The sequence below is a fragment of the Terrapene carolina genome, unplaced genomic scaffold, assembly GCF_002925995.2.
Source record: "Terrapene carolina triunguis isolate 2854851 unplaced genomic scaffold, T_m_triunguis-2.0 Scaffold192, whole genome shotgun sequence".
Taxonomy (NCBI): domain Eukaryota; kingdom Metazoa; phylum Chordata; order Testudines; family Emydidae; genus Terrapene; species Terrapene triunguis.
In genome coordinates this window covers 2457413-2472854 of record NW_020664543.1, presented here as the reverse complement: position 1 = coordinate 2472854, position 15442 = coordinate 2457413, and the positions used below count along the sequence as shown (strand labels likewise).

Genomic DNA, 15442 nt, shown 5'->3' with positions numbered 1-15442 from the left:
GAAGCCCCAACACACTGAGCAGCACAGCACAGAGATGAATCAGCAGCACTTGGTCAAATTCAGCAATGCCAACTTTTTATTTTAATCCAGAAAAACCCAGCAATCCAGCAGTTTTCACAGCTCTTTTTAAGCTTAAAAACCATTGTAAGGTTTTTCCAAAGAGATAAGCTCTTCCTAAACTCCTACTGTAGAAAGATTAAGTGCTTGAAAGATTGATCCGGTTTCTTTCCCTTTACCCAAAACAAGTCACGCTAATAGAACTAACCCACATCTCTGCTACTGTGTGTCAAGAACATCAAAGGCTCAGTTAACGGAGCGTCTGAATAGTCACCCTCTCTCTCGTATGGCGGAGAGGTGCAGATGGAGGAGGAGAAGGGGAGAATTCATTTTAGCTAACTTGGAGGTGTACATCATAGGTGGGGGAATCCCTGCAAGAATAAGGACAATGCAGTCTCTAGGTGCTTAGATGACTCAGAGGAGATAAAGGAGCAGTGGCAGGATTTTAGTTCTCTTTGTCCATACAGGCAACATTCGTGAGCAAGCGATAGCTAATTGCCAATCTTGGTGCCTTGGGTTTTCCTGCATCTAAAGATATCCTTGCCCACTGGTCTACCATTCCTTCTCTTTCAGCTGGCAATTAAGAGAAATATGTTGCAAGGAAGCAGATATTCAGAAGTGATTTAAAAATCTTTAAATTAAGAGTTCATGTACTCATCAAGTCTTCAAGCAAGATAAACTAGTAAACAGGACTTCTCTGCATGTTTTATTATACCAATACACTTTAGATTGTTTAAGAAGCTAATTTTAAAAGCCAATCTCAGGTGGATACAAGAATGTGTGCTAGAACTCAGGGTGCTGGGGGTGTGGCAGCACCCCGGGCTTCAAGTGGTTTCCAACAGCAGGGTTCACAGTTTTGTTAAATGGCTCTCAGCAGCCCCACTATCTAAACGCCACTGGATAAATGATGCCTTAGGACAGATTAGTAAAAATTCAATATGCAGCATTTTAAACAAGCACAAGAATTATTTCTGGAAGCTTGAGATAAGAATGCTGATAAACACTTCCAGTTTTTCCCTTCAGTGATCTTTCTGCTCCACGCTGCTAACAGAATAACTCCCTCACCGAGTTTTAGTACAATTACGAAGTGTAGTCTCCCCTATATAACCTTCATTCTAATTAGCTGGTGAGTACTTCACATCTGCTTTTCAGTACAGAGAACTTCAATAAACCCAGGCTGAGGAGTTGTTACCTATGTTTAGGTCAGCTTAGATAAAAAGAACATTTAGGAAGTATGATCTCATTCAAATAACCTTTGGGTAACACTGATCCCAGGGGCAACACGGCTGCTGAAAGTTTTGCATTTGAGACAGGAGCTAGCAAGTCATCTGGCCGGTGGGTTAATTTTGCCTAACAGGAATGTGCCATTGACGCTGTATTTACTTCATAGCTGTGGCTAGAACTAACCGAGAGAGACAAGCAGAAAGAGCATTTTAAGCCAGAAGGTGTTTACAGATCCATGGATTAATTGCTTGCTTAAACTTGCACTGCTCCCAGATGTGTTGCAGGTGAGGCTTGAATCGGAGGTCAGTGACTTCCACAAGAAATGAACTCATGCTATGAATACAGTCATTAACCCCCTGAGCAACCCACCCCCTCAATACACTTTGTGCCACAATCCAGGTTCGATGTCCATTGCTGTCAATAGAAGGTGCAATAAAAGCCTCACCGCACAAGTCTCAGAGTCTGGGTCGATTGACTCGGGCTCGCGGGGCTCAGGCTGTGGGACTAAAAATTGCAGCATAGATGTTTGGGCTGGAGATGGAGCCTTGACTGAAACCCTGTGAGGAGGGTGGGTCTCAGAGCCCAGGCTCCAGCCCAAGTATCTACCCTGCACTGTTTAGCCTATCCCTCCCCCAGCCCAAACCGGAGTCAACTGACCTGGGCCAGCCATGGGCATGCTGCAGGTCTTTTACTGCAATGTAGGACGTACCCAGGAGAGTAATTCCTGATGCTCTGCATATGTCAGCAATGCCTTCTCAGAACTCTTTGTGGGATACATTGAAATGAAATAATATCCCCCATTTATCCCTGCCTGGAAATCCTGAAGCTTTAGCCTTTTAAAATGTGCATATTTAAAAAAAAAAAACCCACACTCCTCCCCCCAAGACACAAACTGCTGTGCACTGCTGCTCTTGAGAGACAAGTGAGAGTCTCTCTGCCTAGGGACTCAAATGCAGCAGTCTCAGGAGGGTGCAATCAAAATCTGATTAGAAAACGGTATGCAGTTTTCAAGTATGCTTGAATCAAAAGTCACTATTTAGGTAAGTTTTTTGCTGTCTAACGAAAAAACGCCTCCAGCATGTACAAGCTGTCGTACCAAGGGAGTGGAGGGGGAGAAATGGATAGGAATTTAAAGCCAGGAGGCTACAGAAATTATTTCAGCAGAATGCGATCCAGAAGGAGATGTGTCCGACATTGGAAATTCACTAGGATGAAAATTTTATTTCTTGGGTCTTTCACTGATAAGAGAAGAGTCAATCTCAGTCAATTCAAGGAGACAGAATTAATTAATGCACTGGCTGAATGGTTAAGGTGCTGGACTAAAAGGCTACTTCCAATTCACCCTGCTGCAGAATGGGTATCCGATCCCATCAGGTTAGAGCAGTCAAAGGCGGTTGGACGGGATGCTGGGCAAAGGATTCCATCGTTTGCCGCTGGCTGCGAAACTGACTTGGGTCTGCCCAATGAGCCCAATTGACTTCTGACTCTTATACAATGCTTTTCATCAGAAGATCTCAAAGCACTTTGCAAAACTGAACATCATTCGCCAGTTTAGAGAGAGCAGAGAAAGGTGAAGTGATTTGCCCAGGATCTAATGGCCAACTGAAGAGCCAGGTCTCCCAATTTCCAGTCCCATGTTCTATCTTCTGGACCATGCTGCCTCCTTCTCTCCCTAAGGGTGCTCAGCTCATGTGAGATAGGAAAACAGGGAGCCATTAGCGAAGGGGCTTCCGCGTTTGGGCTGCCACTGGGAAGTGGTGCGTGAAGGGCAAAATAACATCCTATCTAGGGTAAGAATAGTAAGAGGCCAATATGGTTCCAGCAGGGGTTCTTTAAATGACCTGAATAATCAAAAAGGAATCCTATAAGTGGAAACATGGACCAATTGCTAAGGAGGAGTACAAAAGAACAGCACAAGCATATAGGGATAAAACCAGAAAGGCTAAGGTACAAGAGGAGTTACACCTAGCAAGGCTCACAAAATGCAATATGAAGAGGGTCTACAAATACGTTAGGAACAAGAGAAAGCCAAAGGGGATTGTTGGTCCTCTACCTAGCGAGGAAGAACAGCTACACATGGATGACATCAAGGAGAAGTACGAAGTATTTAATGCCTGATTTGCTTCAGAGTTAATTGTGACCAGATATTCAGCAGAAGTATTATTAACAACAAGAGGGGAGGAACACAAGCCAAAATAGGGAAAGAACAGGTGAAAGATGCATTCAAGTTGGCAGGGCTGGATGAAATCCACCCTACAGTACTTAAGGAACTAGCTGAAGCGATCATGAAACCATTAGCAACCATCTTTGAGAACTCTTGGAGGAGGAGTGAGGTCCCCGAGTACAGGAGAAGGGCAAACACAGTATTTATCTTTAGAAAGGGGAACAAAGAGGATCTGGGGGAATTACAGATCCGTCAGCCTAACTGCCATACCTGGAAAGATACTGGAACAAAATTATTAAACAATCAATTTGTGAACCCCTAGAGAATAATAGGATTAGAAGGAGTAGCCAACATGGAGCTGTCAAGAATAAAACATGCCAAACCAACCTAATTTTCTTCTTTGATTGGGTTACTGACCTAGCCGGAGTGGAAGGGGGGGGGGTGTTGGGAGAAGAGAAGCGGTAGACATGATATACCTTGATTTTAGTAAGGCTTCTGACACAGTCCCACATGAGACACTAATAAGCAAGCTAGGGAAATGTGTAACTGAAATTACTATAAAGGTGGGTGCACTCTGGTTAACAGACCAACCTCAAAGAGCAGTTATCAATGGTTCGCTGTCCAACTAGGAGGCCATATTGTTCAATATTTTCATTAATGACTTGGATAATGGAGTGGAGCATATGCTTATAAAATTTGTGGATGACACAAAGCTGGGAGGGGTTGCAAGTACCTTGGGAGGACAGGATTAGCATTCAAAACAACCTTGACAAATTGGAGAACTGATCTGAAATTAACAAGATGAAATTCAATAAAGTACAAAGTACTACACTTAAGAAAAAAAAAAAAAATCAAATGCACAACTACAAAATGGGGAATAACCAGCTAGGTGACTGTACTGCAAAAAGAATCTGGGAGTTATAGTGGATCACAAATTGAATAGGAGTCACCAATGTGATGGAGTTGTGAAAAAGGCTAATATTCTGGGGTGCATTAACCAGAGGGTCGTTTGTAAGACACAAGAGGTAACTGTCCTGCTGTACTCAGCACTGGGAGGCCTCAGCTGGAGTACTGTGTCCAGTTCAGGGTACCACGCTTCAAGAAAGATGGACAAATTGGAGAGTGTTCAGAGGAGAGCAACAAAAGTGAAAAAAGGTTTAGAAAACCGGATCTATGAGGCCAAGTTACAAAAATGGGCATCTTTAGTCTTGAGAAAAGATGACTGGGGGGCGGCGGGGGAGATATTTGATAACAGTCTTCATAGATGTCCTTGTCCACTGAAGGCAGGACATTGCTTAATCTGCAGCAAGGGAGATTTAGGTTAAATATTAGGAAAAACTTTCTAACCATAAAGAAAGCTAAGCTCCACAAGAGGCTTTCAAGGGAGGTTGTGGAATCCCCATCACTTTAAGAACAAGTTGGACAAACACTTGTCAGGTATGGTCTAGGTATACCATACTTGGTATACAGGCAGCTGGACTAGACGACTGCTCGAGGTCCCTTCCAGCCCCACATTTCTATGATCCTATGAACTTAGCAACCAATGGAGTACTCAGTAAGGCCCATTTCAGTCCGTATCACTGAGGGTATCGACAGCAGACTACCAGCCAAGAGTCCTACCTGCAGCTCCTTGTCCGAGTACTTCTGAGGGTTTTTGCTCCCTTGGCTCTTCTTCCGAAGTTTTTTCAGCTCTGCCTGGCACTTCTCTAGCGCGTCCCCTTTGCTCCTTTGCTCAGTCTGGTATTTCTTCAACGCAGCCTGAATATAAAACAGGGGGAAGCTCTGAACAGCTGAAACAATGGCTCAGCAGAGCAGCTGAGGTTTTCTGCTCCTAATGAGCACGGTTTACATTCTCCTTGTAGCTAAGGCCTCCACAACCTCGTTCCTGAGGCAAGAGGCATGTTTTAGAACACTCGCATGTTTAAAAGGCAACCGTGCAGCCATCCTCCTCTGGGAGACGAGGGAACACCAGATTCCCAGTGACCCAGAAAGCAGAAATATCAGCACGTTGGTGATTTCACGGTGGACTACCAAATTAAGAAAAAAAAGGATCGCTCTCCTCTTTAAAAACAGCAGTCACTAGCAGCAATGAGAGTTAGACTGCATGCTCCTTAGAGCCGGGAGCGCAGGATGACTGGAAAGCACCTAGCATATTCTGGACACTACCACAATGCAAATAAATAGTCATTCATAATTAGTATCAGTTCATGCACATTATACAGAAAAGGTTAAGTGCAGCCATCACAGGGTTGAGATGGTTGGAGCCCACAGGTTTTAGAGCACTAGAGTATTTTTTGCTAAAAATCTGCAACATGGTGAGAGGCTGGTCTTCAACTCCCGCAACTGTATTCAGGATTACATGAAGGTAATCGGATCCCAAACAAGCAGAGTCAAGGTGGAACACTTGCACCCTCATACTGACTAGGAGAAGCTTGGAATGCTGGTGGAGAAGGCAGCGGCAAAGAGAAAGTCAAAAGAAGAGCTGGGAACATGCTCGTATTGTTTAATATATTAAACTAAGAGTTCTGATTTACTTACACTTAGATACCTGGAATCCAGTTCTACTTTCTGCTCCAGTTGCGTCAGTAGCTCGTTGTGAAAAGACTTCAGCTTGAAGACAAAAAAAGTACATACTCTAGCAAACACTGACCTGGCCTTGAATCCAAATACAAAGAGAGCATGAGTGTGCGATGCAGAGGACAGTTTCGTGAGGAAGAGACGAGGGGCTATCTGCAAAGTAGGATGTATGCAGGCAACAGAAAGCTGATGGAGAGCAGTGGATGAAACAAGACAGAGTGTGAAGACAGACAGATAGTGGATACACCACAGAAAGAGGCATATTAACATTAGGGCAGCCAATTGGATATGGAAAAACAGATGTATAACTGGCTACATAAAGGAAGACAGGCTGATGGTCAGAGAAACAGATGGAAGCCCATATGGCGAAAGACCCAATAGGAGAGGCTGGACATCAGCAGGATAACAATCAAGTTTTAGATAAAGTCAGTCTATGTGGATAGGAAACTGAAGCCCATTTTGTTCCCTGGTCACAGCACTGGAGGACTTTGAAGCTAACTGGCTCTGCGTGAAGTAGATTTGTTGAATAGCTGGCTCTTTTGTCCAGACAATACCATTTGCACAAGTGCTCTCTAGACATCCTAGTGTTTTTTTTGATCCTCCCTGTACAATTTATTCTTTTATTCAGTCAGGGTTTGCTAAGTGAGGTTTCTACTCCTAGCTAAATGCTTGGCAATTATTTCATGCATCCCCCTCTGTGCAGTACTGTGGTTGCATTTCCACACTGAAATGCAGCTAAAGGCCAACAAATTGCTGAGACAACTGCTGGTCCAAAAGCTTCCTGCTGTTCCCCCTATGTATTTGGCCCATCCAGACTCCTCTAGAGAACATGTCTGCAAGCTGTACAGTACTTACCATCTCTTCCAACTGATTTTGAATCTGCCTGTGAACTTCTGCCATCTGGAAGAGAACATCCCCTAGAAAGACAAGAGACAGAAGGAGAGGGTTTTAAAGATACTCAGCTCTCTGTAGACATCATGCACACCGATGCAGCTGGGAAGGATGGGGGCATTCGTATCAACAAGATTGAAGGAATGAGAGATCAGACTAAGTGCTTTGCAGTTTGAGTTTACAGAATAAGCTCAGTGCTCTTGGGCATTCACGGAGCGTGTTTACATCAGATGCTCATTTAAGTCTCAAGCATGCAGATGTTTAGCTAGGAGGTTTGGAAACCTACATGCTGCCTCCTCTGATTATGCAACGCAATAAAAGGAGGGGGGGGAAAGGAAGCAGCAGCAGCATGAGCAGAGCACCCTGGAACCCTGCATAAATGCGAACTGCCCATACCGGAAGAGTCTCCCCACACTGGAAGCATAGTTCTGCTTGCTACAACCAGCACTATGAGCACAAGCACACTAGTGCAATCCCATTCTGGAGTCAGCACCGAACCTGTTCCCCAGCATGGCACTAGAGGGTGCTGTGAAGCTGAAGGTTCTAGCTTTTGGACAAGTCATGATACAGAGATCCCCGGTCATTAAGGATCCCCTCGACACTTACTCCAGGTGTATGGTCATTAGCCCTGGTGTCCTGGCCAAAGTTCAGACTGGACAATTCTATTCCGCATCCCTTTCCCCCCCAGTGTAGTTCAAGAGGGAAGCTCTTCCTCACTTTCAAAGACTGGAACATACAGTAGGGGTGACAGAATGGCTGCTGCACTCTCCCCCGACAGAGAATGCATTGCAGTGGGGAGTAACCCACTCCCTTCTGTCTATAGCCAGGCACGGTTTTTCTGAAGTACTTGAAGATCCCTCAGGATAAGAGGCAATATGCCAGCCCCCCGTGGACGCGTTAGCGACAGAATAAAAGGAACACCTGCGAGAGCCAGTCTCTACTATAAAAAAAATATGGAACAGATGTAATTTGAGGAGAGGAGTTTCTTCAGTCCTAGAAGCAGATGAGGTCTGGTCAGAGGAACATACCACATGGGAACGAAAATACCACTTCACAGAAATCCAGCAGCATCAAGGGCAGCAAGTAAGAGCCTACGTAATGGGCCTGGAGAGGCTGCTCAAAGCCCCATGATGCAAAGGTGGCACAGCTACCGTCAAGGAAAAACTTTGAGAAAAAAAAAAAAACCACCCAAGTGCAGGAACAGTAGCCATAGTTACAGCAACTAATCCCAGCTCAGCCCTGCGTTTCTCACAGCAAGCACAGCCATTTTGAACCGGAGGAGCGATGCAGTTAGGAACTATTTTACTCTAATTCCTCTCCGCTCTCACCCCTCTCCAGCCCCTTCCTGCTCCAGAGGGCAGGACGGCCACTCTGGGCTCTCCCACCGCTTGGCAGTGGCAGCTCCGTGGGGACTCACCTGAATGCAGGTGAATGGAGTCTCTCCTCTGACAGGAGTTCTCTGCGCTTCCAGCCTCTTGTATTTTACAGGGCAAGTGTCAGGGTCCCACTGAACTCGCCCTGGCCACAGCGCTACCCAAGACAACAGGCTACTGACACTCAGGGCTGCCAAATGGCTCTTTCCGGATTATAACCCCCCTCCCAATACACGGTGCTGGGAATCGCACATGGCAACAACGGATGTTCCAAATAACCCCGCAGGCCGATGGAGTCTCTTTTACGCAGCATTGGTTAATTCTGCTCTGCTCAGCACCTCGCAGCCAGGCTACAAGCGTCTGTCTATTAAAGGGAACGTAACAAAAACAGAGTCCTCACTAAAGATCATTCCCTGCAGAGCAGCTCTGAGCTCCCGGTGCAGTGACTGGCAGCACACGCCCTGCCTTATACAGGACCAACCTCAGACAGCTCCATAATGCCAAAGAAGCGACATCAGAGTGGGAAAAGCAGGCACAATCTCATTTCACAGGCAACACACAGGTGCCCAAATTAAACAGGCTAAAAAAAGGGGCTAAGAACCACATAAGTGTTTAAGACAGGGGTCTGACAAACCCACAACAGGCTGCAATTATGGAATTAAGGCTACCACTCTGGCCAGCCATTGGACTGGGTCTAGGCTTGACAGGGGCGGAGACCCATGCATTTTGCGTATTGTACCATGGTGTGCAGCAACAAGAACTGGGGTGGGGGAGGGAGGCCTGGCTTTTGTGGGCTGAATTTATTTGCACTTCCTCTCAAAGAATGTTCCCAACATTAAAAAATTAACACCACTGAGATCCAATCCCTTATGATGTTGTTATTATCATCATCATCATCATGATGGTGGGTAACAATCTTATCTACTTACGGCTTGATTGGGTAGGATTATTTATAACTGCATCTTTGGGAGTTGGCAAAGCACGCATCCAATGCTGATGCGCTGACAGGCATTAAGCAAAGCCGCAGGGACAGCTGAACTGGATTGGGGGAGTGGGTGGGAGAGGAAGCCCAGTTTGGATTCCCCCATTTGAAACTTCACAGGACTCTGGCGTTTTGGGGAAAGCAAGCTTGTCTACAACCTGGTTCTGAGTCATCTCAGCCCATGCTCTTCTCCACAGGTAGAGGTAAGGATCAGAACCTAGAGAACACACACGTGGGCTGTTCTAGCCAACGAGCCAGCAGAGCCTCACCACAAGGCACCTTGCAGAGCAGTGTAAAAGTTCAATAAGAAGCTAAGCAACCTTTAATGCTCTCACGGTCAGCTGTTACCATCAGCAATCTCTGCAATGAATAGTTTCATGCATGAAAGGGAAGGTCTGGGCAAAAGGTTAACACTACAAAATCTACAGGAAATTGCTCTCCGGTTGAGAGGTGAAAGTTAAATGGTTCTCTCTATAGGGAGGACAAGAAAAATGATGCAATGTTATAACTCAGCTGTGATTTCTTCCACTGACAATGCATGAATATGTGTATTTTTATCTTCAAAGCACTCTGCTAACACTAATCCTCACACCACCACCTCCATTTCACAGGGAGCCAGGCAGGTTAGGCAATGTCTCCAACATCACAGGAGGAAGAGTTCACGTCAGACTCATGAGAGGAACTTGGGACTGTCTGGCTTACACCACGCCTTTCGCTGCATTGTGCGAGGGCTGATGTTCTCAAAGAGAGTGTACAAATGTTCAGTCAAGCACCAACCTTTTAGAGAACCAGTGAGAACCGTCTCTGCTCCAAGAAGTTTGCAGTCTAATTCAGAAAGATGAAAGGGCCCATCCCAAGCACTAGAGGGAGAGGTAACACCACCACCACCCCCACCCCCTTGGACCTCTCAAGACACATACTTTAAACCCAATCCTAGAGACTTCTCCTGGCAAAGATTTTAAATCTTGGTTTACAGTTTCCTTTCCACATCAAACTCTTTGCCCCTTGCTAGACCAATGCCCTCGGAGTACTGGCGAAAAGTCAGGACACGTGGCACAAAGGAGTAGCTCTCCTCACCCAACAGCAGCAGCATCACAGACCCGGGCAACATGCTAGACATTTATTCTACCAGAACGCGAGCCATTCCCAGCAGCTCCCCAATCCAGGCTTCCTCCAGCATGGCCACAGGGATACTAGCAGCAGATAAAATGCACTTCTAAACCTCAACTAGCCTCTCTGGGACTGTAGGATGTCTTGGCGCGCTCTGAGTGCTCACCTTGAGCTATACAAGTCTATAAAAGCCACAACCCAAGTCATTTTATCTTAAAGCTACTGCTAAGATAAACAGGGCCCGGCAGCAAGGAAGGGGTTAAAAATCCATGAATAAAACCGCAAGGAAATTCAAATTTAAGCATTTTAAATGGTCTATGACATGGATTAGAATCTGCAACATCATACTAATCCAGGACATGACAGCACATCTTCCGCTGCTGAGAGTTTGGTGGATTTATGGGTTATACCCTGCTAGCATCCAAAGGCCCCGATCCAGATGCGTGCCCTGTTGCGCAGGGCTTTGCGTAAAGGGATGAGTTACTCCCAGGATCACTGGAATGACAAATGTGCAAAGGTCACTCCCACGTCCAGGGTTTCTGCACCACATAAAACGATGTTCGTAATGGAAACGCCAACGCAACCGTCACCTTGCAGTGAACTCGCGAGTGAGGAAAGCACGTGGGTTACACAATTACTTACGCACGTTAATTAACTCTCACAACCCCCCTCTTGATGGGGGAAAAGCAGCCAGTGGCCAAGATTTGCCTGGGGCCACATGGCAGCAATGGGAGTTGAACTCTGTGGCTCTTGGTCACATGCTCCGAACACACCTCTCTAAGTCCAGCCCGGAGTCAGCTAGTGGCAATGTCATGGTTGCAAAGAATGTAAACAATGATTGGATACACAAAGCAAACCGGAATTGCTATTTCAGTCTACATCTGACTCACACGACCATTTTCAGAGAACTATAGGCACCATTGTGAGTCCACTGGGCTCTAAACCCACCACACCCAAGGAGAAACCTCTAAACAGGTTGTTTCACATGGCTTTCTGGGGCTGCTATCAGCCACAGTTTGCATGCTAATCTCACAGAGGGTGGAACAATAAGCACAGGGCTGCGCCTCCCTTTGTGCAGAGAAGTTTCACCTTGAGGTTTTCCAGGCCTAGGGATGGTGTCCACCACCATTTCCCCTCCCCCCCACCCCGGGCACAGACCCATTATGCATTTCAATCAAGCTGTGAAGTGCATCAGACCACGGAGTAACTCCAGTCAGACAGAGAATCTCCAGCCAGGCTGCCACTTGTTCTAAAATCCATGAACTGATCCAACCTGCCTTGTGATGGGAGTGAGAAGCCGTGCTGGAGCTGGGGAAGCAACCAAACATGTTCAAAAGGGCCGAAGGGCTCAAGACAGTTTGCCATTAACTCACTAGAGTTGCAAGATTCCTGCCAATAGAAGTCTGATCTCCTCTACCACTGGGGCTAAGTGTTGGCTCCTGCCCCAGAGTTCTCATGCCAAACCAACAGCAGTCAGCCTGACCGGGGGTGCCACCCCAGAGAGAGGGGGAAGGGCCAAGAAGTGAAAAGCCAACCCTGCAGTGCAGTCAAAGTAGCGAAGGCCTTGCCTTCACTGCTAGAGAAGGGTTTTTTTAACCTTAGCGTAACTCAGGCATGTGAGTTATCCAGAGGAAAAAACAGTGCGGAGGCGGCACTTCGGTTTTACCCTGAGGAGCAGTTACCAAGGGCAACCTCTGGAGGAGATTTAGGACAACTTACCTCGCAGTAAAACTCAAGTGCCTGGTCTTCGCACCTCAAGATAGCTCACAGGCATTAGTTACCCTTAGATAAACAAAACAATCCACCACCACCACCTCCTTCTTTAGCAGCAAAGATAAGGCCAAAGAGGGACACAATTACCCCTTCGCCCCCACCCACTCGCCAGACTCATTTAGCATTGACATTACCAGAGTACTGAACTGACCGTGAACCTCTCGACATTCAGAGGAAAATGCAAGAACCACTTTAACCAGGCTTCCTACATAGGGTGACCAGATGTCCCGATATTAGGGGTTGTGTCTTATATATGCAACTACACCACTCCACCCCGGGGGGGGGGGGGGGGGAGGAGAAAGTGTCCCAATTTTCACACTTGCTATCTGGGTCACCCTATTCCCACAACAAAACCATATTAAAAAAAATAAAGCAGCGAAGTCTAGCGCTTGCTGACAGCGGGGAAGCCTGAACATATCACAACATTCACATGTTGAGTACCCCTCAAATGCTGAGACCATGCTGGAGGACCCCCATACATACAAATTGTCCTCTGTAGTGTAGAATACACAAAGATAAAAACAGCAGCTGACAGAGCTTACAGACTAAAAATAAGACAGGATACACTGAACAAAAACAAAAAACCCAAAACAAAAACAAAACAAACAAGTGTTCTCACTTCTGGATTTATCCCCCGATTATAAACTCACTTTTTGGAAACATCACAAAGCAATTCTAAACGCAGGAGAAGAGAGATAGCTACAAGTATGCTATACAGAGTAGGTACCTCCTGACCAAAGTGGAACACTAACAATGCTGATGAAACAACCCTTCTCTGTTCTAGTACACCCAGGGCTCTCCCGGTTTGGTTCAGAAGACAGGACACATGCAACTGATTAAGAAAGTTGACTCTAATTAAAAAGAAAAAAGACTGCAATTAAATAAATTGGGTACAACTTCAAAACTAGGTCTTCATTACCCAATGCTACCTTAAATGGAACAATCGACAGAGCAAGAGGTATCAGGAGAGGAATGATACTTGTTTTTAAAGCCACCACTAAGATGCTCATCCTATGGCCAAAGACAAGCCTGAAATCCAGCATTTGGGCAGCAGTTTGATCAACTGAAACCACCTGCAAACCAAACTGGATTCTAGGGGAACAGGTTTGTATGGGGATATTTGTAGTCCTCATCTATGAGCAACTCAGCAGCAGTTTTATTTCACGCCTCACCCAAACAGAGTAAAGAAAACCACAGCTGTGGTAGTCCAAGGGGAATGCGATTCTTGGCCCGCCTGTGGGCAGCCAATCTTTCCTTCCTCTACATCGCCAGCATGGCAGGAAGTCAGGGAAATTCAGCTCTCTTAAATACGTCAAAACTTAAAGATGAAGCTGAACCAGAAAGGAGTGCTGGGAGGGCATGGCCATAAGACAGCCCGTGTTTTCCTATTTGTGCAGGAGGTACCCCCTCGTTATGGTTAACATGGATGGGGAGAAGCTCTGGAGGCTAGACTACCACCAAGGGGAGTAAAAAACAAAAAGGCATTTTAAACAAACAGTTAAGAAATAAAACTGGTGACACTAGCAAAGCAGATGGATTGCGTGTCCTGAAACCCTAGATGAAGATCAATCAGATTTTCAATGGCTGGTTAGATGCCTTTAGCTAAATCCTTTGATATCAAGCAAAAGGCATTCAAATCTAAGAAGAATGAATGGCAGTGCCTCAGAAGTAGGACAGCTTATGCAGCCAGAATTTTAGTGCTTAGAGAAGACAGACAAGCCCATGAAGAGACTTGAGCTTTTGTTTTCCCCAATGGGAGCAAAGAACAGCTCATTTCAGCGCTGCTTGTGTGGAGGGACTCTGGGCGTTGGTTGAATAAGGCTGTTCTGGCATCTTCGGGGGAAACAAATCATTGCTTATGCTGTGTACAGAGCTGTACTGAGGGAAGTTTAATGACCAGGGGTGAAATCCTGGCCCCACTGACGTCAGTAGCAGTTTTGCCATTGGACTTCAATCAGAGGCGGCTCTATGTTTTTTGTTGCCCCAAGCACGGCCGTCAGGCGGCCTTCGGCGGCATGCCTGCGGGCGGTCCGTGGTCACGCGGATTCGGTGGCGTTTCTGCGGCGTCGGTGTACCCGTTGCCGAATTACCGCCAAAACCGGGACCGATGGACCTCCCGCAGGCACGCCGCCAAAGACCGCCTGACTGCCGCCCCAGGCACGCGCTTGCTGCACTGGTGCCTGGAGCCACCCCTGACTTCAATAGGGCCAGAATTTCACCCTGGAAGTACAGCTAGCTATTCCCACTCAAGTTTTGGACGATTGGGGGGGGGGGGGGGTTTGTTGTCTGGAGAACCTGCCCTCTTTCATCGGTCTGTGTAACACAGAGGGCTGATATACAAGGCCGGCTCCAGGCACCAGCTGACCAAGCATGTGCTTGGGGCAGCACCTGGGGGCGGCGCTTGGGTTATTATTATTTTTTTTTTGGTTCATTGGGGCAGCGCTGGAGAGAGTTTTTGTTTCTGTGGTGCGGCGCTGGGGGGGGATGGGGTTTCGGGCGGCAAGGCGCTCGGAGGGGACGGGGCTTCGGGCGGCGCTTGGAGGGGTCGGAGCTTCGGGCGGCACGGCGCTCGGGGGGGCAGGGGCTTGCGCGGCGCTCGGGGGGGCAGGGATTTTGGTGGCACTTGGGGGGGGGGGGGTAGGGCGGCGTGGTGTTCTTTTTTGCCTGGGGCGGCAAAAAAGTTAGAGCCGGCCCTGCTGATATATCACCAGTAAGTCAGACTTGTACCATTTGGATACTGGGAAATGGTAGCTGGAGCTCAGTTCTGCAGAGGCTTAGGAACAGTTGCTCCATGGACTGTCTTATGGAATGCAATAGCCCCTAGTGAATCACTAATTGCATATAGCTCTCATGCAGCCCATCCTCAAGGATACATTAGGCACTTGGTGAAACCAAACTACTCCACACCAGTGAGAGGTGTGAAATCAAGGTTGAACACAACCATTGTTTTTACAATCTTATTGCTTCTCAATGTTAACATCTGGGCTTCAAGCTGATGAAATGCAGCAAATGGTACAGATGGGATCCAGGTTAAGGAGATGTTCGTTTTAATACCGAAACTTCAGCCAAGCAACACGATTCTAGGACTTGACTTTGTCCCCATCCATTCTAAAAAGCAACAGGGAACAAGATCAAGCTTCAGACATCTGCAGCTGGGGCAGGGGGTGGGTCACCTCTTGGGTCACCCAGCCAAGTGCCTGGCACAAGTGTAGTACCAACATGCCATTTCCTCTTGAAATTGTTTGCCTCCATTTATTTCCTGCAGCTAAAAAACAAGCAAGCATTTGCCAA

The 15442-nt window shown here is 46.8% G+C and overlaps 1 protein-coding gene across 4 annotated transcripts in view; it reads right to left on the bottom strand.

Annotated features, from left to right (window-relative positions):
* The window catches only part of BAIAP2 (BAR/IMD domain containing adaptor protein 2), a 72842-nt gene that overhangs the window by 39442 nt on the left and 17958 nt on the right, over nucleotides 1-15442 (bottom strand). For all 4 annotated transcript variants that reach the window (XM_024201515.1, XM_024201514.2, XM_024201512.1 and 1 more), the window contains exons 3-5: nucleotides 6878-6939; nucleotides 5984-6055; nucleotides 5066-5203 (exon numbers count right to left, since the gene is read on the bottom strand). In XM_024201515.1, the coding sequence (XP_024057283.1) occupies nucleotides 5066-5203; nucleotides 5984-6055; nucleotides 6878-6939 (272 nt within the window). The remainder of the gene's footprint in view (nucleotides 1-5065; nucleotides 5204-5983; nucleotides 6056-6877; nucleotides 6940-15442) is intronic.